Source organism: Pseudophryne corroboree, chromosome 12 (genome assembly GCF_028390025.1).
Source record: "Pseudophryne corroboree isolate aPseCor3 chromosome 12, aPseCor3.hap2, whole genome shotgun sequence".
In the NCBI taxonomy this organism is placed as follows: domain Eukaryota; kingdom Metazoa; phylum Chordata; class Amphibia; order Anura; family Myobatrachidae; genus Pseudophryne; species Pseudophryne corroboree.
Genome location: NC_086455.1, coordinates 89,924,407 through 89,951,985, shown reverse-complemented (window position 1 = coordinate 89,951,985; position 27,579 = coordinate 89,924,407). Strand labels below are relative to the sequence as shown.

The following is a 27,579-nucleotide window of genomic DNA, read 5'->3' as shown; positions in this document are numbered from 1 at the left end:
TCAGTATGTACAATACTAGTCACAGCGTTATAAGGAAACTGTAATCCGCTGCACAGACCTCACAGTGCTTGTCTGGAGTGTCCAAAGGATGCTCTGTCAGTGCAGTAGCAGTAATTCTGGCTGTAGGGTGCCGTTCGAGGCACCCTGCTAGCCAGAAGCAACGATGGTATTGCCTGCTCTGTGCATGGGCACCACTCTGCGCTCTGTGCATGGGCACCACTCACACACCTAGTTATGGCCCCACTCAGGTGTAAGGTACAGTAGGTTCTATGAATAATAAACCATTGTATCTGCTGAAAGCAAACAGACGTAGTATATTCCTTAGGACTACCTAGTGCCCCTCCCCATTGCTAACCTTTGTTAGTTTGACCCCTGAACCCGATTTTACACTGTTGTCTTTTTTTGTTGTTTCTATTTTCTGACCAAAACTATCTGACCTTGATTTGTTGTTTGGTTTCATTCTTCCAAAATGCACAACGGGCACAGCAAGATACAGCTCAACCTAGTGTTCTACATTGTTGGTCACCAACACCAAACCACAACCCAAATTTGAGTACACTCGATGGTAACAAGAATAAAGAAATGTTACAGTGGTTTATTTTGGTTTCTATCACATAACTCGTTACTTAAGTCACAAATATATATAGATCAAATACAGTATGTGTGCATCTACAGTATTATCTTGTTGTTATTTTTAGTTAGAACAGGACCTATCAGATCTACAATCATCAGCAAATTGTCAGAAAGACTTTTCGAGACCTTCTGAATGCACTGATGAACATCAGCTGGTTCTGAGAGATTCTGATCCATGGGTAAAGGAGGAGCACAACACAAATAACCTAGCAGAACAGATGTGCCAAAAGTTAGATACCCTGAAACAAAGAATCCTCTTCTGGACTCGGAGGATGGATGAGTAAGTTTTGTTTATTGCTCGTCACCCACAACTGATTCTTTAACCACAAATTGCTTTAAAATTAAAACTTGACTAACATTTATACTCTGTAAAGGTTGTTTACAGATGTCAGCTGCAGAGCCTGTGTTCTGTAAGTATGCCATGCAACTTTCTATGTGGTCTGCGCACCCATGTACTGCGCAAAACAAATTTGGAGGCAATAAGTAAGGTTGGGCACTTTTTTTTTTTTTTTTTTAAACATTTCTTTCTTTATTGAAGCATTTCTTTAGATAAAGTAACAGTAATCACAGTGACATTGTGAGTGGCAATCAAAGAAAAGAAGAACAAAACAAAACAGATATAACGTAGCAGTCACAAAATGTAGTACATGGCGCAAAGAGAAACATAGATACGAGCAGTTTGTACAATTTTCTAAAGTACCAAGCAACATCTGTAAATATTCCATATACCTACAGAGAGACAGGAACACGTCATAGCCCCTAATTAGCGCTATCAAACTCAATGGGAGGGTCCCTAAGAAAAATTCTGGTTTCATACCAAAGTGTGTTGCGAAAACACTGACTAATGGCCTCTTTGGTATGAATAGGAAGTGTTTCAATAAAACTTTCCCATGTTGCGAAAAAAGATTCTGTGCGAGATTCTTTTTGGAGTGAGGCCTCCAGCCGGTTGGGCACTTTTTGATTTTTAGCTTTTTTTCTCAGAAGTAGGACAGCTTTATGTGACTGTCTATTCTACTTGTGTTTATATGTACCTACCGTATTAGCGTCTACCACTTCTGTCTAAAGACTGTTCCACCTATCCAGGGCAAAGTCATTTTTCCTTGCAGTTCCCCTGAATGTACTATCCTCCAGTTTTAGCAGTGGCGTAAGTTCGTCCCAATTGCCCGGAGGCAAGTTCATACCAGTTGCCCCCCCCCTTATATTTAGATAAATATATGTATGTATGTATGTGTGCGTGTGTGTGTGTGTGTGTGTGTGTGTGTATATGGAGTGTTCTGAATTTTTTTTATATACTGTATATATAGTTTACTTTATATACATTTCATTGTCTTTTATTTTAAATCACACATTTCTTAGCAGTCATACCCAGTATTAGAACCCACTGACAGCAGACACTTTACTGATGGAGCTATTTGCTCCAGTACAAGAAGCATGAGAATTGTAACTATATGAAGTTATGTGTAATTGTCAGAGAAGTAACTTCATATAGTGAAAAGATAGCGGCAGCCATCAATTAATTATTTCAATTGTGTCACAGAATGGGAGGAGAGGTGCCCCCCTTCAGAGCAGGAGCCCGGCGGCAGATGACTCCGTTGCCTCCCAGAGTTCTGCCTCTGAGTTTTAGTCCTCTTGTTGTCTTCCTCTGAAAAATGCTTTCTTCCTGTATTTTCCTTAAAAACATTGATATATTTGAATTGTTCTGTCATATTCCTTTTGACCACATCAGATAGGGTGGAAAGCTGTGCTTTACTGTATAGAAAATTAAAAAATGTTTAAGTTCAATGGCACATGTACTGTATGCTCAAGCGAGGACACAGTGCACATATTATGTGGACATAAGCTCATATGCTAAAAGGGTGTGCTTAATTAAATTAATTATCCCCATCCCCACCATAGTCCTTCATATATTTATTTCTATACATTTTACTTAGCTTATCCCGTTGGCTTTGTACATCACTCAGCTCTCAGTTTTGAGCCTTTATTTCTTGCACCTCCAATTGGGGGTCCCTGGAATCATGTAGTATAGAGGTGCAGACAATAACTTGGGCACTTTAAGAAACAAACTTAGAGAAGTCTGAACTACTCTCCCAGCCATTATGATACTAGTTCTTTAAAGTGCCCATATAAGCATATGACAGCACTAGTTTATGCATTTATTTCTTTACTTCCTTAATATTTTTAGGGTTATGTATACGCCAAGGAAAGTCAACTAGCTGTTAGTTTACCATACTCCTGGGGAACACCTTTTGCTGTTACCTCCACATTCTTCAGGAAACAGACTACTGGACAGTGGAACTGGTAACTACTGCTATAGGTAGTGACCGCAGTGTCTATGTATCTCTTCTTTCAACAAAGGAGATAGGGAGGAGTTCTCCTTGCAATCTGGTACCGGCACTGGGATATGCACATTTGGGGCTTTATTCTGAATCACAGGCATGTAGAAATGCATTCACACTCAGCTTGTAGTCGCACCTGACCATTTTGGATGTCATCACTATCATCAGCATGGGCCGCCTACCCCATGCTAAGTGCAAGAGATATGCCCACAACATTATAACAATATGGTTCTCTTCCATATGTATGCCCAGTTACTGACCTAGTTGACACACAGAACAATTTCACTGACGGAGAGAAACATTCCAGAGGTATACACATATGCATATGTTTTCTACAGCGCATGCACAGTTTGCTAAAACTCACCAGATTCGACCTGTGCGTGATTCAGATTCCGACCCTTAGTGCAGAGCCTCCTTTGCTGGAATATGGGTCAAGCGAGGGGCAGTATATAAAACTAAGGGCCTAATTCATACCTGATCACTGTTGTGCAAATTCACAAGGCAGATGATTATCAATCGACTGCGTATGGATCGTAGTGCGCATGTGCGAGGCCAAACTGCGAAAAAATTCAGCGTCTCTTTTGATTGCTAGGCGTATGCAAGTTGATTGACAGGAAATCGGTGTTTGGGGGGTGGTAACTGGCCATTTTCTGGGAATGGCAGTAAAAACACAGGCGTGCCCAAGTGTTTTCAGGGAGTGTGTGATGTCAGCTCCGGCCACAATCAGCTGGTTTCTGTCGCACTGTAGGAGTAGGTCCAGGCCTATGTACAGACTGGAAAAATCATTCAGTGGTGAGTGAGTTGCGAACGGATTTACAGCTGATTGGTGTTTGCAGAGATTTTCACACGGCGTACACAGACTTGCATGGGGCGGGTATTCACTCTGTTTGGGCGGCGACTATCTGATCGCAAACCTCTACAAATTCATAGAGCAGCGATCAGGTCTGAATTAGGCCCTAAGCGCCTACCTGTGCACTGCTTCACACTGGGGAAATGTAAATGAAAAGGTTTCATGCAGACTGCAGTCCTTTTATTATTTACAGTACCAGGGGAGCATATGGATGAGTCGGAAGTGAATGCTCCTGTATATAATATAAAACTGAGAGCTCAGCACTCACCATAGTAAGCTCACTCACCTTACTACATAAATAATGTGGCTTTGGTTCATGAATTGTTCAATGCATTTAAGCTTGCAGCCCACTTCAAGGGACTCTATCACTCAGAATTTTGAGAAACTGGCAACTGCTATTACATTAGTCAAACGGGAAATATGCTACCTGGTTTAAAGGTCACTTGCCAACTAACTTATGATGTTTTAAGGTGAGACAGTCACCAACACAGCTCCTGAATTACCACTAAGGAAACAGTTGAAACAAGTTTAAAATAGAGATGTGCGCTGGCCCATTTTTCCTGGTTTTGGTTCTAATTCATCATCTGGTTTTAGTTTTGCCAAACAGCCTCACTGGTTTTAGTTTTAGCTGTATTTTTTTCTAAAAATGATTAAACAAAATAGGCAAAAACACAGAATTTGGGCCTTTTTGTTCATACAGGTTTTTTTTTTTTTACCTCTATAACATTTTCAGTCATTTACAGTCCGTTTTGACCACCTCACAACTCACAGTATTGTTTTCATCCAGTTTAGGCCAAAGGCTGAAGCAAGCTGGCTGGCTATTTAGTGACAGCAGCGGCACAAACACACGGCAGTTTATAGCACATCTATGAAACCGTGCTACACAGCAGTAATAGATAAGAAAAGTGGTGCAAGATGGAATTGTCCTTTGGCTCTCCCATCCACCCTTATGTTGGATATTAAAAAGGACATGAACAGCTTAGCAAACCAAGCACTTCTGCTACAGGAACTGCCACTTTTGTGGATGAAGTGCTTGGTTTGTGTGGGCCCCTGCAAAACAGATTTTTTTGCAAGAGCTATCTCCGATCCCTAATGATGAGGTTGATGATGAGGGTGTTAATTGGGGGAAAACAAAACACAAAAAGGAAAAAAGAAAAAAAAACAAGAACAAAAAAAAAAAAACCCACTGCTTTCTCTCCCTCTCTCATCATCATATGCAGCTCAAATTTATAGTAATCTGTCATTGATGACCGAATGTATACGTATTGCTCCAGTTTCATTCTTTCACTCCGTCCACCACGTTCTGCAGTTCCTATCACACCATCACAGACTTCTATTCTCCAATCCCTTGGCATTTTAAAAAGAAAACACAGGCGCATTCGTGGGAAGCGAGCAGGCCGGAAATGTATTTCCCCCGGTAACCCTCCAAGTCCTTTGCCCACCTGCTCACCCCCATACTCAAAGAACAATCAAATAGAAGTGATACCCAAAAGACGGCCCTGTGTTTGGAAGGACAGAACTGTCAACTCTCACTTTGTGACCCCCATACCCAGAGCTCCTGCACTTAACATAAAGAAAACTGAAGGCCCTCTGGTATGCCCAATCAGGTCAGTCCTTTGAAATGCCAGATCTATAAGAAACAAGACTGCAACAATTGCTGACCTTATTGAATCTGCAGATCTAGCCTGTTTTACAGAGACCTGGCTAGATGAAAATGCAGCACCTATATTGGAGGCTGCAGTTCCAACAAACTACTCTGTCATCCACAACCCAAGACTGGACCGCAGGGGTGGCGGGGTGGCTATCTGCTTCAAAAAAGAACTTAAACTTAGGGTCCACCCTATTGAAACTACTCGCTCATTTGAGTGCATTGCTGCCCGGAGTTCGACAGGATTAGGTTTCAGAGTACTTCTCATTTACCGGCCACCTGGAGATGGAAAGATATTTCTACAAGAAATTGCAGACACTGTTGCTGGCCTGGTTCTGGAACATCAAAGATGGCTCATCCTCGAGGATTACAATGCATGGGTGGATGATGAGCTCTCACGCCTTGGCCAAGACCTCCTGTGCACAATGAATGGTCTGGGCTTCACACAGGTCATTCCCTCTGCCACACATAAAAGTGGTCACACTCTTGACCTTGTCTTTCAGATTGGATTAGAAGTCACTGACCTAAAAATAAACCCAGTCATCTGGTCAGACCACTACTCGCTCTGGTTCTCAGTTGCAACCCCTCAATTAAGATCTCTGCCCGTGGAGTTGACCAGGTATCGTCCAAGGAGGGGTATGACTCCCCAGGCTCTTGCAGCAAATCTGGATCTCTCTGCTATACTGGGTGCCTGTGAAGATCCCTGTTCCCTAGTCCGTTATTATAATAGGGATGTTATGGCTGCAATTGATATTATCGCCCCTGTGCGTTTAAGACCTTGTAAACCACAACGTCAAGCTCCATGGTTCGACAACAGTGTTAGTGAGCTCAAGAAAAGGGGGCGCAGACTGGAAAGACGATGGAGGAAGACTAACCTAGTGGATGACAAAATAAAACTAATAAAGCATAACGAAGAATATCAATCGACAATCACTCGTAAGAAAGCACAGTTCCTGTCAAATGAGATCACAGCAGCAAACAATAGGCCAGCTCAACTTTTCCGCACAGTGGAGATAATTTGCAAGCCAGCATGCCTGCAGACTGATGAGACCCTCTCCCAGGCAAGATGCAACGAGTTTGCAAACTTCTTTGCAGATAAAATATCCACCATCCGGGCTGGAATCTCCACAGTGCCATCAAAGGAGTGCCAAACTACAAAGCCTGCCAATATAAGCTACCTGCCTTCATGGACCAGCTTTGATCCAGTGGATGTAAAGGACACTGCTGAAATTGCTCGGATTTTGCGTCCCACCACCTGTGATCTGGACCCAGCCTCAACCAAGCTTCTAATAGGTTGTATGGATATAATTGGTCCTGTCTTTACAAAAATTGTTCAATGCTCTTTGCAGACAGGCATTTTTCCTGGACCCCTAAAGGAAGCAATTGTTAGACCGCTTCTTAAAAAAACCTAATTTAGATCCCGACTGCATGACCAACTACAGACCGGTATCAAACCTTCCTTTCCTAGGAAAGGTTATTGAGAAAGTCGTTGCAAATCAACTGGAAACCCGCCTGACAACCCATGATATTTATGATCCATTTCAATCAGGATTCAGGAGAAGACATAGCACTGAAACAGCCCTGGTGTGTGTGTTAAATGATCTCCTGATGGCAAAAGACAGAGGTGACTGTTCAATATTAATCCTTCTGGATCTCTCGGCAGCATTTGATACCGTGGACCATGGGCTTCTGATTGAACGACTGATACATTTCTGTGGTCTGGATGGCACAGTCCTAAGCTGGTTCAAATCATTTCTCACAGGCAGGTCACAGAGAGTATCATCTGGATTATACTCATCACCACCAGTGCCATTGCCATGGTGTCCCACAAGGTTTTATACTATCCGCCATGCTTTTTGCAGTATACATGCTCCCATTGGGCGAAATAATCAGGCGCCATGGCCTGGTCTACCACTGCTATGCAGATGATACACAACTGTACTTGTCCTTTGCTCCGGGCACTGATAACCCAATATCAACCCTAAATGGCTGTCTAGCTGAACTACAGGAGTGGATGAGCGCCAGTTGGCTGCGACTGAACCCGGATAAAACAGAGGTCCTTATGATACGACCGCAACATCAAAGGACAAGACTGCAGCATAGCCAACCAACTGGACTTACACTCTGGGATTCAGAATTACAGACCAGTGATCGTGTGCGGAATCTTGGCGTTGTCCTGGATGGTGGCTTGACACTTTAACATCAGATATCAGCCACAATCAAATCCTCATTCTTTTACCTGAGAAACATAGCCAGAATCAAGCACTTAATTCCCTCAGATGATATGCCAAAAGTCATACATGCATTTGTATCATCTCGTTTAGACTACTGTAATGCCCTCTACCTTGGTCTACCAGCAAAAGAATTGCAGCGCTTACAGCTGGTGCAAAACACAGCTGCCAGGCTATTAACCAACCAGCCCCGTTCTAGCCACATAACACCCATCCTCTTCTCCCTTCACTGGCTGCCTGTACGATGGCGAATCATCTTCAAGATTAGCTTACTGAGTTTCAAAGCATTACATGACCAAGGTCCAAGGTACCTGAAACAGCTTCTGACCCCATACTGCCCCACTCGATTACTGCGATCTGTAGATGAAGGACTTTTAGCAGTACCTAGAATCTACCGTAATTCATCTGGGGGTCGAGCTTTTAGTCATGCGGCTCCGACTCTATGGAACTCACTTCCCCGCACAGTGCGAGAGGCCCCAACTATAGAATCCTTCAAAAGTAGACTCAAGACTTTTCTGTTTACTCAAGCATTTCCATAATGTCCCTTTTAGTATCTTCATGCTTCTGTATTTTATGAAAATGTACTTCATTATTTTCTGTACTATATTATGCTATGTATCTGTTAAGCGCCTTGAGTCCTACTGGAGAAAGTGCGCTATATAAATAAAATTATTATTATTATTATTATTAATTACAACAAATTATTATAATTTTGTGAAATAAATTTCATGAACTCTCCACAAATGATGTAACATGTAGGAGATGCCTAGATGGCAGACGTTCCTAACTCTATTAACTTTGGCCTCACAAATGGAGCAGATGCCTTCACAAATGTTGGTAAAATAATCCCACACCCAAGAAGATGCTTTTTTGGTTTTATAGATATAGATATGAAACGCTTATTAACCAGTGATAGTGGGATTAACAGATGTTCCCCATTGTTACTTAATTACAAGGGTATAAATAGTATACTAGTTGGACACTGAACATATGCTCCTGAGGAAGCTGGCACCCATTAGACCAGCGAAACGCGTTGGACCTTTCCTGCAGAACCACAAGTACCAGAACCCTCATCCACACCCTGGCGATATCTGGATATTTAAGCCTCCACTGGATTAAATTCCGACACAAGTTCTTCACAGACTCGGACTTGCCCCCATCTGCCATCTGGTCTCCATTTGCACAGGAGACCTAGGGGATACCATCCGGAAATACGTCTGGTAAAATATAATTTCAACCCAATGAACTTGTGGGCAATTGTGGATTTTTTGTCCTAGCCAGGGACTGTGGACACTGTGTTTGGAGGGGTACCTGTGGCATTTTAAATTCCTATTGTGCTTTTGCAATTGTTTTAAATACTTAAGGAGTAGGATATCTCCTTCATGAAAGTATATTAAAAATAATCATTTTTTAATTTACCTATTGATTCAGCTGTTTGATATATCTCTGACTTTCAGCCGGCGCCAGTACTTATTTCTTCTTTTTTGGTTTTATGCCCAGGCATCACAGTGGATTTCTTTTTTATCATAGGCAAGAACTGCAGCCACTGTTGCAGAACCACCACTCATAAATAAAGGCTTGAGCCTTTCCTTGCCACTGCGTGCTATGAATGGCATGTTGGCAATTTTGTTTTTCTGCACTAAATTTTCCCTTTAATAGAGGTCTTTATTTCTTTACCACTGTAAAATAATGTTTTTTTTTTATTTCAGATGCCCTGACTTAAACCCTTTATTCTCTTGGGTATCGACTTTAGTAGATGACATTGAAGGACTAGTGTCCTTAAGATCAGTGGCAGCAGCTGCAACGATATTATTGGGTTGCTGCTCCTGTTCTTCTCTAAACTGATTGTTATCCATTCTTTAACTCTCAGCTCTGCTCACACTCTGTGGAGTCGGACCGCTTTTATATGTATGTAATGTGAACAAAGCGCATTGGGGTACAGAGTGTACTGGGGTGGAATGCACAGAACAGTACAAGCAAATTATACAACTTTTTTTTTTATCTGGCAGCTTGACTCACACTGCGTGGAGTTACAGGGCTTACATATGTATGTGAATAAATGCAGTGGGATACAGCACACACAGGGCCTAATTCAGAGACAGACTGAAGCCCTTTGGGAAGTGAGTTTGCGCAGCGGGTGCACTGCGCGTGCGCACCCCAAGAGGCCCAGTGAGATGCTAAAAGTATCTCAGGGCTGTCAATCAGACAGAGGCGGTCGCAGGGCGGGAGGGGATGTGCCAACCGCATTAGAGCGCCGTTGGTGGGGCACGGTCCGGTTAACGCAGGCATGTCCAGACCATTGTGCAGTTGGGCCGCTGCGACCCAGGACCTGGGATGCAGCTGGTAGCTGTCTGCCAGCGCAGCTAGGCTGCGCAGGCAGGGAGCTACTTGGCAGGTGCAAAAGCATTGCCGCCATGAGATGCTTTCTCAGGGCTTGACATGTGGGGCGGACTAGCCCTGTGCTGGGCGTCCTCCTCACATGTCTGTGTAACTGATCATAGATGTGCTAAATTTAGCACATCTACAGTCTGGTCTTTTTTTTATTTTTTTTAATTTATTTTATTTTTTTGACAACAAACAATACGGAGTCACACTAATTAAATGTGAACGCAGTGGGTGGGGTATGACCTGAGGAGTTGGTACAGCACCACTGTGTGACAGAATTAGAGTAAGGGGACTGGACACAGCTTGTGGATGAACATAGCATAGCCACTTGTAGATGGACACATCACAGCCACTTGATGGACACATCACAGCCACTTCTTGACGGGCACAGCACAGCCACTTGTAGATGGAGCATAGCGTAGCACACAGCAGTATAACTGGAGTGAATTGGCGGCGAGCCACCGCTGACAGGTTCTTGTATAGAATCCAAAACCCACAGGAAACCAGCACCGGGAGGATGACTGTTGGCCTCGATTTTGGAATCTGAGCCTGGTGGAAAAACCTCAGCCAGAGCTCGGATTGACGCAGAAACTGGAAGTTTGTGGTGGCTTGGATTCCAGGTAATCTGAACCGCACATCTCTAATTTAAATACATTAGCTTACACATGGGTGCATTTGAAAGCTGTGATCGCAAAAAGATGAATTCAAAATTAACCTAAATGTACACATACAGAAATCCACCACATTCACCATTCCTAGAAATGGGTGCACACCTACACTCGCCATTCCCAGGTTTGGCTGCAAAGTGGCCTGTGACCACATTGCTTATACAGGTTGAGTATCCCATATCCAAATATTCCGAAATACGGAATATTCCGAAATACGGACTTTTTTGAGTGAGAGTGAGATAATGAAACCTTTGTTTTTTGATGGCTCAATGTACACAAACTTTGTTTAATACACAAAGTTATTAGAAATATTGTATTAAATGACCTTTAGGCTGTGTGTATAAGGTGTATATGAAACATAAATGAATTGTGTGAATGTACACACACTTTGTTTAATGCACAAAGTTATAAAAAATATTGGCTAAAACCACCTACAGGCTGTGTGTATACGGTGTATATGAAACATAAATGCATTCTGTGCTTAGATTTAGGTCCTATCACCATGATATCCCATTATGGTATGCAATTATTCCAAAATACGGAAAAATCCCATATCCAAAATACCTCTGGTCCCAAGCATTTTGGATAAGGGATACTCAACCTGTATAACTAAAAAACAGAGAGCTCTGCACTCACCATGGTGATATGAGGTAATAAGCTTAGTAGAGGGGTGTATTTTTGCAGATTCTAGGTACTTAGGGCCTAATTCAGACCTGATTGCTGTGCTGCAAATTTGCAGAGGTCTGCGATCAGATAGTCGCCACCCAGGGAAAGTGAAAACCTGCCCCGTGTGTACGCCGTGTGAAAATTCTGCCAGGCAGCGGACATCTGCAAATCCATTCGCAACTCACTCACCATCAAATGATTTTTCCAGTCTGTGCGTAGCCCAGGACTTACTCCTACAGTGCGATACAAACAGGCTGATCAGGGCCGGAACTGACATCACACACCCTCTCTGAAAATGCCTGGGAATGCATGTGTTTTTCCTGACATCTTGCGATAAAAATTTTTGCACCATCCTGTCGCTGTTTGGCGATGCACCTGCACATTGCGGTGCATATGCATGTGCAGTCATTCAATAATCAGTCGCTGTGCGGATTCGCACAACAGCAATCAGGTCTGAATCAGACCCTTAATCAGGATCTAAACACAGCTTTTCCAGGTAAATAAATGAAACATTGCTTTACTGGTAGCATAATAACTGAAACAATACAACAAATAGCCTAGCCCCCATTGAGGGCACTTCCTCATTGCTTGGCCCCCATCTGACAGGGCAGCTAGTCTGCATCACAACGTTACAGAGTCTCACAGTTGTTGCCTGCTACCTGCAGTTTAACACATGCTCCTGCCTGGCTTGGCTTGCTGCCACTACTTTCAAAGTGCAGTTTCAGAGGTTTTGGGGTCTCCCTGCATCATCCAGGTCTGTTTCTGGCCACCCCTGGCCTGTTTCACTCTGACTGCAGCCTCACTTGAACTGTCTGTGTCCACCAGTAGCCTCTCGCTGTGTTCACCTTCCCCCCCCTTCTCTGTGTGGGCGGATCCCTCCAGCCACACAATTCACCTGTTTCCTAGCACAATCCCTGCTAATACTGCCATACACAATATATACACACGAGGGTGGTTCAATAAGTAAGGTAACAAGACCTTTCATGTGTAATGTTCTTATTTCATTCTAATTTCCTGCCAGGCCAGCGCTGGTAGACCACTGCCTCCCCTCACGGCCTTCAGACAGCACCTCATTATCAGTCATAATGTCCCAACATCAGTTGTAAGATGGCGGGGCTGGGGGAAAAATGGTCAAGCATTAAGGTGCGTAATGTGATTGGATTTTTGTGTCTACATGACGTGTCAGCAGTGATCTACTGTACCTACTCTGGCCTGGTCAGAAAATTGGAATGTTATAGAGAACATTACATATGTCAAAGGTCTTGTTACCTTACTTACTGAACCACCCTTGTGTGTATATATAAATATACACTACAGATAGAGCTTCTGTTATCTTGGCTGGCTAAGGTGTTAGTCGCGGTCAGGCATATGCAGCGTGCCTGGGCGCAAGGAGGCTTGATTAGTCGTAGGGAGGCGCACAGAGCGTTTGGCGTTACCTTTGAGTGTAATACCTTCAATCATCCACCATTTTTAAAATGACCATTGTGTATGCTTGTGGTCTCCATTAAAACACAATACTGAACTACAGCGTAAGAACTACTTTACTGGTGTGTCTCATTAAGCTACAATATGCTACAGTATGTCATACAGTATATAATAGTATATACAGTACAGATGCAAATAGTACAGCATATACAGCAAACAAACGTGTAACAGGTACAGTATAGTCTATTGATATTAGGGATATATGAGCGTCCAAATCCCTTAGTATTAAATATAATGGGGAGATATAAAAGCTCCTCCCTAAGTTCCTGGATGCCAAATCACCATTCTTAATATCTCTGTACAGTATTTTGTATTTGAGTACTAAATAGAACGAAAAGCTTGTAACGTACTCTGCTGTAATGGTAACATCGGCAAGTGTTATCTTCTAAGTATAATGGTGAGAGATAAAAGCTCCTCCATAAGTTCCTGGATGCCAAATCACTGTGCTTAGCATCTCTGTACAGTATTTTATATTTGAGTACTAAATAGCACCAACAGCTTGTAACATACTCTGATGTAAAGGCTACAGCGGCAAGTGTTCTCTTTCTGCGTATAATGGGGACAGATAAAAGCTCCTCCCTAAGTTCCTGGATGCCAAATCACCATCCTTAGTTTCTCTATCGTCCTAGTGGATGCTGGGGTTCCTGAAAGGACCATGGGGAATAGCGGCTCCGCAGGAGACAGGGCACAAAAAGTAAAGCTTTAGGATCAGGTGGTGTGCACTGGCTCCTCCCCCTATGACCCTCCTCCAAGCCTCAGTTAGATTTTTGTGCCCGGCCGAGAAGGGTGCAATCTAGGTGGCTCTCCTAAAGAGCTGCTTAGAAAAGTTTAGCTTAGGTTTTTTATTTTACAGTGAGTCCTGCTGGCAACAGGATCACTGCAACGAGGGACTTAGGGGAGAAGAAGTGAACTCACCTGCGTGCAGGATGGATTGACTTCTTGGCTACTGGACATTAGCTCCAGAGGGACGATCACAGGTACAGCCTGGATGGTCACCGGAGCCTCGCCGCCGGCCCCCTTGCAGATGCTGAAACGAGAAGAGGTCCAGAATCGGCGGCAGAAGACTCCTCAGTCTTCTAAAGGTAGCGCACAGCACTGCAGCTGTGCGCCATTTCCTCTCAGCACACTTCACACGGCAGTCACTGAGGGTGCAGGGCGCTGGGAGGGGGGCGCCCTGGGAGGCAAATGAAAACCTAATTTGGCTAAAAATACCTCACATATAGCCTCCGGGGGCTATATGGAGATATTTAACCCCTGCCAGAATCCGTTAAGAGCGGGAGACGAGGCCGCCGAAAAAGGGGCGGGGCCTATCTCCTCAGCACACAGCGCCATTTTCCCTCACATAAAGGCTGGAGGGAAGGCTCCCAGGCTCTCCCCTGCACTGCACTACAGAAACAGGGTTAAAACAGAGAGGGGGGGCACTAATTTGGCGTTAGAAATATATAAAAAAGATGCTATAAGGGAAAACACTTATATAAGGTTGTCCCTATATAATTATAGCGTTTTTGGTGTGTGCTGGCAAACTCTCCCTCTGTCTCTCCAAAGGGCTAGTAGGTCCTGTCCTCTATCAGAGCATTCCCTGTGTGTGTGCTGTGTGTCGGTACGTGTGTGTCGACATGTATGAGGACGATGTTGGTGAGGAGGCGGAGCAATTGCCTGTAATGGTGATGTCACTCTCTAGGGAGTCGACACCGGAATGGATGGCTTATTTAGGGAATTACGTGATAATGTCAACACGCAGCAAGGTCGGTTGACGACATGAGACGGCCGACAAACAATTAGTACCGGTCCAGACGTCTCAAAAACACCGTCAGGGGTTTTAAAACGCCCGTTTACTTTAGTCGGTCGACACAGACACAGACAGGGACACTGAATCCAGTGTCGACGGTGAATAAACAAACGTATTCCTTATTAGGGCCACACGTTAAGGGCAATGAAGGAGGTGTTACATATTTCTGATACTACAAGTACCACAAAAGAGGGTATTATGTGGGATGTGAAAAAACTACCGTAGTTTTTCCTGAATCAGATAAATTAAATGAAGTGTGTGATGATGCGTGGGTTCCCCCCGATAGAAAATATGGGCGGTATACCCTTTCCCGCCAGAAGTTAGGGCGCGTTGGGAAACACCCCTTAGGGTGGATAAGGCGCTCACACGCTTATCAGAACAAGTGGCGGTACCGTCTATAGATAGGGCCGTCCTCAAGGAGCCAGCTGACAGGAGGCTGGAAAATATCATAAAAAGTATATACACACATACTGGTGTTATACTGCGACCAGCGATCGCCTCAGCCTGGATGTGCAGAGCTGGGGTGGCTTGGTCGGATTCCCTGACTAAAAATATTGATACCCTTGACAGGGACAGTATTTTATTGACTATAGAGCATTTAAAGGATGCATTTCTATATATGCGAGATGCACAGAGGGATATTTGCACTCTGGCATCAAGAGTAAGTGCGATGTCCATATCTGCCAGAAGATGTTTATGGACACGACAGTGGTCAGGTGATGCAGATTCCAAACGGCACAAAGGTGTATTGCCGTATAAAGGAAGAGGAGTTATTTGGGGTCGGTCCATCGGACCTGGTGGCCACGGCAACTGCTGGAAAATCCACCGTTTTTTACCCTAAGTCACATCTCTGCAGAAAGAGACACCGTCTTTTCAGCTTCAGTCCTTTCGTCCCTATAAGAGTCATATCTGCCCAGGGATAGAGGAAAGGGAAGAAGACTGCAGCAGGCAGCCCATTCCCAGGAACAGAAGCGTTCCACCGCTTCTGACAAGCTCTCAGCATGACGCTGAGACCGTACAGGACCCCTGGATCCTACAAGTAGTATCCCAGGGGTACAGATTGGAATGTCGAGACGTTTCCCCTGCGCAGGCTCCTGAAGTCTGCTTTACCAAGGTCTCCCTCCGACAAGGAGGCAGTATGGGAAACAATTCACGAGCTGTATTCCCAGCAGGTGATAATTAAATTACCCCTCCTACAACAAGAAAAGGGGTATTATTCCACACTATATTGTGGTACTGAAGCCAGAAGGCTAGGTGAGACCTATTCTAAATCTAAAAAAATTTGAACACTTACAAAGGTTCAAATCAAGATGGAGTCACTCAGAGCAGTGATAACGAACCGGGAAGAAGGGGACTATATGGTGTCCCGAGACATCAGGGATGCTTACCTCCATGTCCCAAATTTGCCCTTATCACTAAGGGTACCTCAGGTTCGTGGTACAGAACTGTCACTATCAGTTTCAGACGCTGCCGTTTGGATTGTCCACGGCACCCCGGGTCTTTACCAAGGTAATGGCCGAAATGATGGTTCTTCTTCGAAGAAAAGGCGTCTTAATTATCCCTTACTTGGACGATCTCCTGATAAGGGCAAAGTCCAGGGAACAGTTGGAGGTCGGAGTAGCACTATCTCGGATACTGTTACAACAGCAGGGGTGGATTCTAAATATTCCAAAATCGCAGCTGATCCCGACAACAAGTCTCCTGTGCTTAGGGATGATTCTGGACACAGTCCAGAAAAAGGTGTTTCTCCCGGAAGAGAAAGCCAGGGAGTTATCCGAGCTAGTCAGGAACCTCCTAAAATCAGTGCATCATTGCACAAGGGCCATGGTAAAAAAATGGTGACTTCCTTCGAAGCAATTCCAGTCGGCAGATTTCATGCAAGAACTTTTCAGTGGGATCTGCTGGACAAATGGTCCGGATCGCATCTTCAGATGCATCAGCGGATAACCCTATATCCAAGGACAAGGGTGTCTCTCCTGTGGTGGTTACAGAGTGCTCATCTTCTAGAGGGCCGCAGATTCGGCATTCAGTTTTGGATGTTGGTGACCACGGAGGCCAGCCCGAGAGGCTGGGGAGCAGTCACACAAGGAAAAAATTTCCAGGGAGTGTGATCAAGTCTGGAGACTTTTCTCCACATAAATATAGCTAAGGGTAAATTTATAATGCTCTAAGCTTAGCAAGACCTCTGCTTCTAGGTCAGCCGGTATTGATCCAGTGGGATAAAACATCACGGCAGTCGCCCACGTAAATAGACAGGGCGGCACAAGAAGCAGGAGGGCAGTGGCAAAAACTGCAAGGACTTTTCGCTGGGCGGAAAATCATGTGATACCACTGTCAGCAGTGTTTCATTCCGGGAATGGAAACTGGGAAGCAGACTTCCTCAGTAGGCACGACCTCCACCCGGCAGAGTGGGAACTTCATGGGGAAGTTTTCCACATGATTGTAAACCGTTGGGAATTACCAAAGGTGGACATGATGGCGTCCCGTCTGAACAAAAAACGGGACAGGTATTGCGCCAGGTTAAGAGACCCTCAGGCAATAGCTGTGGACGTTCTGGTAACACCGTGGGTGTACCAGTCGGTGTATGTGTTCCATCCTCTGCTTTTCATACCTAAGGTACTGAGAATTATAAGACGTAGAGGAGTAAGAACTATACTCATGGCTCCGGATTGGCCAAGAAGGACTTGGTACCCGGAACTTCAAGAGATGCTCACAGAGGACTTATGGCCTCTGCCGCTAAGAAGGGACTTGTTTCAGCAAGTACCATGTCTGTTCCAAGACTTACCGCAGCTGCGTTTGACGGCATGGCGGTGGAACGCCGGATCCTAAGGGAAAAGGCATTCAGGAAGAGGTCATTCCTACCCTGGTCAAAGCCAGAAAGGAGGTGACCGCACAACATTATCACCACATGTGGCGAAAATATGTTGCGTGGTGTGAGGCCAGGAAGGCCCCACGAAGAAATTTCAACTCGGTCGATTCCTGCAAACAGGAGTGTCTATGGGCCTCAAATTGGGGTCCATTAAGGTTCAAATTTCGGCCCTGTCGATTTTTCTTCCAGAAAGAATTGGCTTCAGTTCCTGAAGTCCAGAAGTTTGTCAAGGGAGTATTGCATATACAACCCCCTTTTGTGCCTCCAGTGGCACTGTGGGATCTCAACGTAGTTCTGGGATTCCTCAAAACACATTGGTTTAAAACCAGTCAAATCTGTGGATTTGAAGCATCTCACATGAAAAGTGAACATGCTCTTGGACCTGGCCTGGACCAGGCGAGTGTCAAATTGGTGTTTTTTTTCTCAAAAAAGCCCATATCTGTTTGTCCATTCGGACAGGGCAGAGCTGCGGACTCGTCCCCAGTTCTCTCCCTAAGGTGGTGTCAGTGTTTCACCTGAACCAGCTTATTGTGGTGTCTTGCGCCTACTAGGGACTTGGAGGACTCCAAGTTGCTAGATGTGGTCAGGGCCCTGAAATATAGGTTCCAGGACGGCTGGAGTCAGGAAAACTGACTTGCTGTTATCCTGTATGCACCCAACAAACTGGGTGCTCTTGCTTCTAAGCAGACTTTTGCTAGTTGGATGTGTAATACAATTCAGCTTGCACATTCTGTGGCAGGCCTGCCACAGCCAAAATATGTAAATGCCCATTCCACAAGGAAGGTGGGCTCATCTTGGGCGGCTGCCCGAGGGGTCTCGGCTTTACAACTTTGCCGAGCGGCTATTTAGTCAGGGGCAAACACGTTTGTAAAATCCTACAAATTTGATAACCTGGCTAAGGAGGACCTGGAGTTCTCTCATTCGGTGCTGCAGAGTCATCCGCACTCTCCCGCCCGTTTGGGAGCTTTGGTATAATCCCCATGGTCCTTTCAGGAACCCCAGCATCCACTAGGACGATAGAGAAAATAAGAATTTACTTACCGATAATTCTATTTCTCGGAGTCCGTAGTGGATGCTGGGCGCCCATCCCAAGTGCGGATTATCTGCAATACTTGTACATAGTTACAAAAATCGGGTTATTATTGTTGTGAGCCATCTTTTCAGAGGCTCCGCTGTTATCATACTGTTAACTGGGTTCAGATCACAGGTTGTACAGTGTGATTGGTGTGGCTGGTATGAGTCTTACCCGGGATTCATAAATCCTTCCTTATTGTGTACGCTCGTCCGGGCACAGTACCTAACTGAGGCTTGGAGGAGGGTCATAGGGGGAGGAGCCAGTGCACACCACCTGATCCTAAAGCTTTACTTTTTGTGCCCTGTCTCCTGCGGAGCCGCTATTCCCCATGGTCCTTTCAGGAACCCCAGCATCCACTACGGACTCCGAGAAATAGAATTATCGGTAAGTAAATTCTTATTATCTCTGTATGGTATTTTATTTGAGTACTAAATAGCATGAACAGCTTGTAAGATACTCTGCTGTAATGGTTACAGTGGCACGTGTTATCTTTAGAAGTATAATGTGGATAGATTAAAGCTCCTCCCTAAATTCCTGGATGCCAAATCACCATGCTTAGAATCTCTGTACAGTATTTTGTATTTGAGTACTAAATAGCACAAACAGCTTCTAATGTACTGGATGCCAAATCACTGTGCTTAGCATCTCTGTACAGTATTTTGTATTTAAGTACTAAATAGCACGAACAGCTTGTAACGTACAGCGGTAAGTGTAATCTTTATAAGTATAATGGGGAGAGATAAAAGCTCCTCTCTAAGTTCCTGGATGCCAAATCACCATCCTTAGTATCTCTGTACAGTATTTTGTATTTGAGTACTAAATAGAATGAATAGCTTGTATCATACTATGCTGTAATGGTTACAGCGGCAAGTGTTATCTTTATAATGGGGACAGATAAAAGCTCCTTCCAAAGATCATGGATGCCAAATCACTGTGCTTAGCATCTCTGTACAGTATTTTGCATTTCAGTACTAAATAGCACGAAACAGCTTGTAACGTACAGCAAGTGTTATCTTTATAAGTGTAATGTGGAGAGATAAAAGCTCCTCCTTAAGTTGCTGGATGCCAAATCACCGTTCTTAGCATCTCTGTACGGTATTTTGTACTTGAGTACTAAATAGCACAAACAGCTTGTAACATACTCTGCTGTAATGTTTACAGCAGCAAGTGTTATCTTTATAAGTATAATGTAGAGAGATAAAATCTCCTCCCTAAGTTCCTGGATGCCAAATCACTGTGCTTAGCATCTCTGTACAGTATTTTGTATATGAGTACTAAATAGAATGAACACCTTGTAACGTACTCTGCTTTAAAGGCTACAGCGGCAAGTGTTATCTTTAGAAGTATAATGTGGAGATATTAAAGCTCCTCCCTAAGTTCCTGGATGCTTAATTACCGTGCTTTGCATCTCTGTACAATATTTTGTATTTGAGTACTAAATAGCAGGAACAGCCTTTAACATACTCTGATGTAATGGCTATAAGTGTACACACTTCTATTGAATATGAAGGTATATTACAATAGATTAAAAAAAATTAATAAAGCGAGTGTCAGAAAAAAAATACACTCACACTATGGGTATTGAACCCGGGACTCTCAGGATGGGAGCCTGAAGACTTCACCGCTTGCCCAATCCGCATTATGAAAGATACACAAGCTCATGTGTAAAAGTACTGTAAGCAGCGATTCCTTCCCACTGGTGTTTGTTTATACCGTTAAGGGACTTGGACGCTCATAAAGCAGAACATGGTATTTAGCACCACCTCCCCCTATACCCATCCCACTTTCCCCCTGGGAGCCTGCACAGTTCATACAGTAGACAGAGAGGGAGGGCAGGTTACAATAAATGTACAGCACAATACTGTACTGTATACAAGAAATCAGATAGAGAACTGCAGACACTTTGATACAGTAGATGTGTAAATGGTACGGTAGCAGTGATCCCTTCTCTTAAAGTACAACACAGATTCTCTAATGCCGACGATCTACAATACTGTGTTGCTCGAACAGTTGCATCAGAATACACTAATTTATATTAATTGGTATGTCTACGGGTCCTCATTGTCGCTGTGTATTTTAGATAGCGGAATGAGTTGCTCCTGCAGGTTTACCCTGGAATATGTAAAACCTGTGTGCACACTTCAATTGAATGTGAAGGTATATTACAATAGATGGGACAAAAAAATAATAAAGTGAGTGTCAGAAAAAAAAATACACTCCCACTTTGGGAATCGAACCCAGGACTCTCAGCATGGGAGGCGGAAGACTTCACCGCTTGCCCACACCACTTCATGGAAGATACACAAGATCATGTGTAAAAGTACTGTAAGCAGCGATTCCTTTCATAAAGTACAGCATAGATTCTCTAACCCTGACGTTCTACAGTACTGTGTTGCTTGAACAGTTAGTTGCATCAGAATACGGGTCCTCATTGCCGCTGTGTATTTTAGAAAGCGGAATGAGTCGCTCCTGCTGTTTTATCCTGATTTATGTAAAACCTGTGTGCACACTTCTATTGAATGTGAAGGTATATTACAATAGATAAATTTTTTTTAATAAAGTGAGTGTCAGAAAAAATAATAATACACTCGCACTTTGGTAATCGAACCCGGGACTCTCAGCATGGGAGGCGGAAGACTTCACTGCTTGCCCATGCCGCTTCATGAAAGATACACAAGCTCATGTGTAAAAGTACTGTAAGAAGCGATTCCTTCCCATTGGTGTTTGTTTATGCCGTTAAGGGACTTGGACGCTCATATCGTACAAAACATACAGTTTATTGTACATACTTTAACGTCAATGAACTACATTATTGCTTTCACACAGTTGCGTCTGCATACACTATATTAATTTTTTACTCTATCGCTTTGTCTACGGGACTTGGACGTTCACATGCAGTAACACGGCAGTTGACAAGTGTTTTAATACGTTTGTTTGCATCTGTATAAACTATATTTTTTTTTTATTGACCCTCTCCGTCTGACCATTGGTCTGTGTATACATTAACATTACAGTTGTCACTATTTGCCAGAGCTTGTACTGTAGATCATTCTGCCGCTATTCGCTCTAAAGTACTGGATTAGTGGAGCATTAGCCACCCAGTGGTGGAGATGTCTATTGCATGCTGAGTATGTAGTCGCTCCTCAACACGCCTATCCGTGATTAAACTCGGCAACCTAAGATATCGCCTAGGTGCGACTAAACCTCAGTTTAGGCGGGGAAACAGCCAAGATAACGGAGACTCCAGCTTTATGTGGACAAAAGTATTTGGCCACACCTGTTAACTGTTGAATTCAGGTATTTCAATCAGACCCTTTGCCACAGGTGTATAAAATCAAGCACCTAGCCGTGGAGTCTCCACATGCAAAAAATTTTGATACAAAATGGGTCATTCTGAAGAGCTTAGTAACTTCAATCGTGGTACTGTGATAGGAAGCCCCCGTTGCAATATGACGGTTCATGAAATTTTACCCCTGCTGGATATTCAACTTTCAACTGTAAGTGATTTTTAGGTAAATGTATTATAGCGGCACATCGACAAGATGTATTATCATCTTGTCTGCCGAAGCGATGTCCCCCTGAGCTCACAGCGCATCAACTCAGTGCTGACACGCTGTGTCTCCTTCACGGCCGGCTCCTTTGCACATGCGCGGGATCTCGCTACTCACGCGAGATCCCCAGCGCATCCTGGAGCCGGCACCCGCCACAGCCATGGATAGCTCTGTCCCTCCTGTGGTGAACGGGCACTGCAATCTGCAGCTATCGAATTGACAGCTGCAGGTATCGGAACGGTCAGCGATGCTGACCGTTCATACGTTGCCCCCGCGTATCAGTCTGCTATCTTTTAGATAGCAGTACTGATAAGGACAGGGGCGCATAGCGTCTCTTTCACGTTGCAGGCACCGCTGCCATCATACATGGGGGAGAAGAGGTATAGCGCACATAACGTGATATAGTTTCTCCCCCATATCGCCACATCATACATTTACCCTATTATTAGAAAGTGGAAGCATTTAGGAACAACAGCTACTCAGCCAAGAAGTGGAAGACCATGTGGAATCACAGCGGGGTCAACGACTGCTAAGACACATGTAGCGTAAAAGTTGTCAATACTTCTGATTCCATCGCTGAAGCATTCCGAGCTTAATGGAATGGATTTCTGTGGCTGAGCAGCTGCATGCAAGCCTCACATCACCAAATCCAATGCCAAATCGTGTGGGAAGCCTTCTAAGGGGTGTAGTATGGTATGCCGGCGGCCGGGCTCCCGGCGACCAGCATACCGGCACCGGGAGCCCGACCGCCTGCATACCGACAGCGTGGCGAGCGCAAGGGGCTCACTGTGCTTGCCACGCTGCAGGCACGGTGGCGCGCTACGCACACCACGCTATTTATTCTCCCTCCAGGGGGGTCGTGTACCCCCACGAGGGAGATTAGCTGTCGGTATGCCGGGTGTCGGGATTCCGGCGCCGGTATACTGTGCGCCGGGATCCCGACCACCTCTTCTGAGAAGAGTGGAAGCTTTTATAGATGCAAAAGGGGGGTCAACTCCATGTTAAAGTATATGTATTATACAGTCCCTGTTAATGTAATGGTCAGGCATCCAGATACTTTTGTCCATATAGTGTATATAGTGTATGAAAGGGTGAGAAACAGCGCTCTCTAGTGTAATAATCCAATATTCACCATGGAGTAATAACGTAATATGCATAAGGCAAAATTGTGATAAATGTGCTCATCAAAAGGTCTTTACATAACTAAAGACATCATCTCTCCAGGCACTGCTGACATCCGGGGGATAACTGGAACCTCTGTCAGATCCCTTCCTGTCTCAGTACTCATCCAGTAAATGAAGAATACACTCCAATTATCACTGGCGCTCACTACATTAAAAACATAATCGATACAAATGTATGGAAAAATTATACTCAAGAAATGCGGTGGTCACATTACCGACGCCGGGATCCCAAACGCTGAATAGCCCGTCGGTCGGCAAGCCAACCAACAGGGACTATTCCCACTCCTGGGTGTCCATGACACCTATAAAGTGGGAATAGAACTAGTGGCGAGTGAAAGTGCTGATGCAGTGCAAATAGTCTCAACGAGTTTTGTCACTTATATCCACAAATATGGGGCTGGACTTCATCAAGAGGACACATTCTAGTGTACAGAGCTGATATTTATAGCAGGGACACTGATTACTAGTGCCTTTCAGTGGTGCAAGTATGCAGGTACGCTCTGGTACAGAGTACCCTTAAGAATTTGGCAGCAGGTACGCAGTACCACCCACTGCACACTTTGCACCCGTGACTGCCATTACCGCAATTATAATGTGCTGCCGAGCAACAAGACCAAGGTGTTCAGCAGCATGACGGCGCCTCCCACTTTGTCAGAGCTACAGGGAGCGCAACAGTGACATCATGAGATCACATCATGCTTCCTCTCCTGGCAGGTATGGTTGGCATGAAGAGAGGAGCCTGGGAACTGGGCTGGGTACCATTCCCGCAGTGTCCATCTGTTTCCCTTCACATTGCTCGAGTCACACATCGGCATGTCTCTATCTTCACTGTGTGGGGCAATTCATTTATTTATATAATGTGGACACTACTATATATTTCTATTATTATGGGGCATTAATATATATATATATATATATATATATATATATAATGAGGTCATTACTATATATTTCTATTATAATGTTGACGCTAATATATATTTCTATTATACCAGGGGCAATACTACAGTATACTGTATATTCCTGTTATAATGGAGGCATTACTATATATTGTTATTAAATTGAGTGCATTACTATATATATTTATTATACTGTGGCATTACTATATATTTCTATTATACTGGTGGTATCACTATATATTTCTATTATACTGTGGGCATTACTATATATTTCTATTATACTGGGGGTATCACTATATATTTCTATTGTAATGTGGGACACTACTATATATGTCTATTATTATGGGGCATTGCTATATATTTATATTATACTAGGGGTATCACTATATATTTCTATTATACTGGGGGCATTACTATATATTTCTATTGTACTGGGGGTATCGCTATATATTTCTATTATACTGGAGAAACTACTATATATTTCTATAATACTGGGGATATCACTATATATTTCTATTGTAATGTGGGACACTACTTTATAGGTCTATTATTTATGTGGACACTACTCTATTTTTTTTTTATTTTTTTACGATTGGGTCATTACTATATATTTCTATTGTAATGTGCCCACTACTATATATGTCTATTATTATGGAGGCATTACTATATATTTCTATTATGAGGGCATTACTATATATTTCTTTTGTAATGTGGGACACTACTATATGTGTCTTTTATTATGGAGGCACTACTGCAGTATATATTCCTGTTATAATGGGGGCATTACTATGTGTTTATATTAAATTGGGGGCATTACAATATATTTCTGTTATACTGGGGGCATTACAATATATTTCTATTATACTGGGTTCATTACAATATATTTCTACTATACATAGGTTATTACTATATATTTTTATTATACTGGGGTTATTACTATATATTTCTATTATACTGGAGGCAGTACTATATATTTCTATAATGCTGGAGGTAGTACTATATATTTCTATTATTCTGGAGGCAGTACTATATATTTCTATAATACTGGAGGCAGTACTTTGCACTCTGGAGGCAAGGCTAGAAATACAAAGAAAAGGGACCATGCTGTGTGGCCACATCCCTAGTGTAATGTAGCCACTCCCCCTAGTGTCATGGTCATGCCCCCTCATGACATGTAACCACGCCCATTTTTGGCACACTCAGTACCACTAAGAAAATATTTCTACTTGCACCACTGGTGCCTTCTATTGTGTTTCCTATGTTTTTTCTGGTGTAGTTGTGTGTGTGTGTGTGTGTGTGTGTGTGTGTGTGTGTGTCTGTGTGTGTGTGTATATATATATTACTTCACTTAGACCAGGCATGTCCAAACTGCGGCCCTCCAGCTGTTGAGAAACTACACATCCCAGCATGCCCTGACACAGCTTTAGCATTCTCTGACAGCAAAACTGTGTCAGGGCATGCTGGGATATGTAGTTTCACAACAGCTGGAGGGCCGCAGTTTGGACATGCCTGACTTAGACCAATCTTAGCATCAGCCTGGATTAACATAACAGTAGCAAAATGGACGGAACAGATGTTAGAAGGGCTGCAATCAGAAGTTATGACATCGGTTGACCACATCAGGGATGCACGGCATACCTTATAGGAGCCAAAATCTTCCCAATCCCGTGGAGTAAAATATTCTTATATGGAAGATATTTCAGAGCATTCCTTTTTATGTGGTTCCAATGTCCCCAATTGGATGTGTGTAGAAAATTGGATTTTTGTACTTGTTTATTGTGGGAGGATACTGACATAGCTCTCACTTTTTCTATTTTTCTTTTCTCGCTCCTGTTTGATTAGTAAAGTGAATGGTAACCTGACTGCTAGGATATGTAGTGGGACATTTATCACAGCACGGAGTAAGATAAAGTACTAACCAATCAGCTCCAACTGTATCTTTTCAAATGTAAAATGACAGGAGCCGAGTGGTTGGCACTTCATCTCTCTCCAAGCTTTGATACATCTATTCCACAGAGAAAAAAAGTAGCTCAGACTTTTGTGAGGATTTCTTTTTCTTAAAGCACCTAAGTTCTTGCCTGTAATTCTTTCCAGTGTTAACACCCCCCCCCCCCCCCCCATGGATTTAGATCATTTTTTTACATACTCCCTTTGCCAGCATGCCTTCATTGTTTTACAGCAACCATGTCATTTTTTTCTTCACTAGCTCCTAGTTGATAGGGGTGTAGATGAACACATAGACAGTCAAAAGTTCTACGGTCAATAGATTGACACCATATTGTCAATAGGTCAACAGGTACAAAAGGTCGACAGGGTCAGAAGGTCAACATGAAAGTGGTCAACAAAAAAAGAGGTCAACAGGTTTATTTGTTTTTTTGGGGGGAGGGGGGTGTAATTTTGTACATTTAACCATATAGGACCCACATTAGTACAAACGCGTCCCACTCGCTCCACTTTGCTCTGCTCCGCCTCACTCGCCACAAGGTTACTAAATGTAATAGTTTCTGACATGGATACTAAATTCAGCAAAAGTTGTAAAAACATGAAAAAACCCTCAAAACATCTGTAACCCATTGTCATGTCGACCGTTTGAACATGTTGATCTAATGTACCTGTCGACCTTTTGTACTGTCTACCTTTTACATGTCGACTTATTGACTGTAAACCTTTTGACTGTCTATTATCCTCCACCCAATTGATAGTCTGGATTCTCAAGAGTCACACAAAAAGGCTACTTCCATGTGTGTAGGAGACAGGTATACTTTTAATATCCATTGTTCACTATCAATCACTCCTGTAATGTCCCCAGTTATTATGCAGGGTGAATATTGGTTCAGTCTACAAAATGACTTCATCTAATGTTTGTAGCCAACAGGTGCACTTTAAGCCTGCATATATACGCTGTCCAAACCTACCAATAACCATATAGATATTAGTGATCACTTGGAAGTTGAGATAACAATAATCTGTACATACCTATCTTCCACCCTATTAATGTATTAGGATAGACGCGTTTCATGAGAGACAAGTTCGAAAGACGAAAGAGTACTTTGATCTCCAGGTCCAGTTGTTACAGACGGAGCTTGAAACTGTAGGGAATGTTCGCTTTGAAGAAGGCACTCCATCAGATTCATGGTAAGTTTAGTCCATGACAGCTGTTCAGTACTGTAGATAATTGTGCGTAACGTAAGGATTTATTGTGGGTCTGACTCTGAAAGCTGTACTGCATACAGTGGGCCGCAAAAGCCTAACAGTGTGAAAGTTAAACAGTGCACCATTCAGACAATATCAGACATAGTTACGCTGAACA

General features: G+C 43.5%; 1 protein-coding gene across 7 annotated transcripts in view; it reads left to right on the top strand.

Moving 5' to 3' along the window:
• The window catches only part of LRRC9 (leucine rich repeat containing 9), a 667,090-nt gene that overhangs the window by 273,552 nt on the left and 365,959 nt on the right, over nucleotides 1-27,579 (top strand). For all 7 annotated transcript variants that reach the window (XM_063947768.1, XM_063947765.1, XM_063947766.1 and 4 more), the window contains 2 exons: nucleotides 699-913; nucleotides 27,273-27,404. In XM_063947768.1, coding sequence (XP_063803838.1) covers nucleotides 699-913; nucleotides 27,273-27,404 — 347 coding nt within the window. The remainder of the gene's footprint in view (nucleotides 1-698; nucleotides 914-27,272; nucleotides 27,405-27,579) is intronic.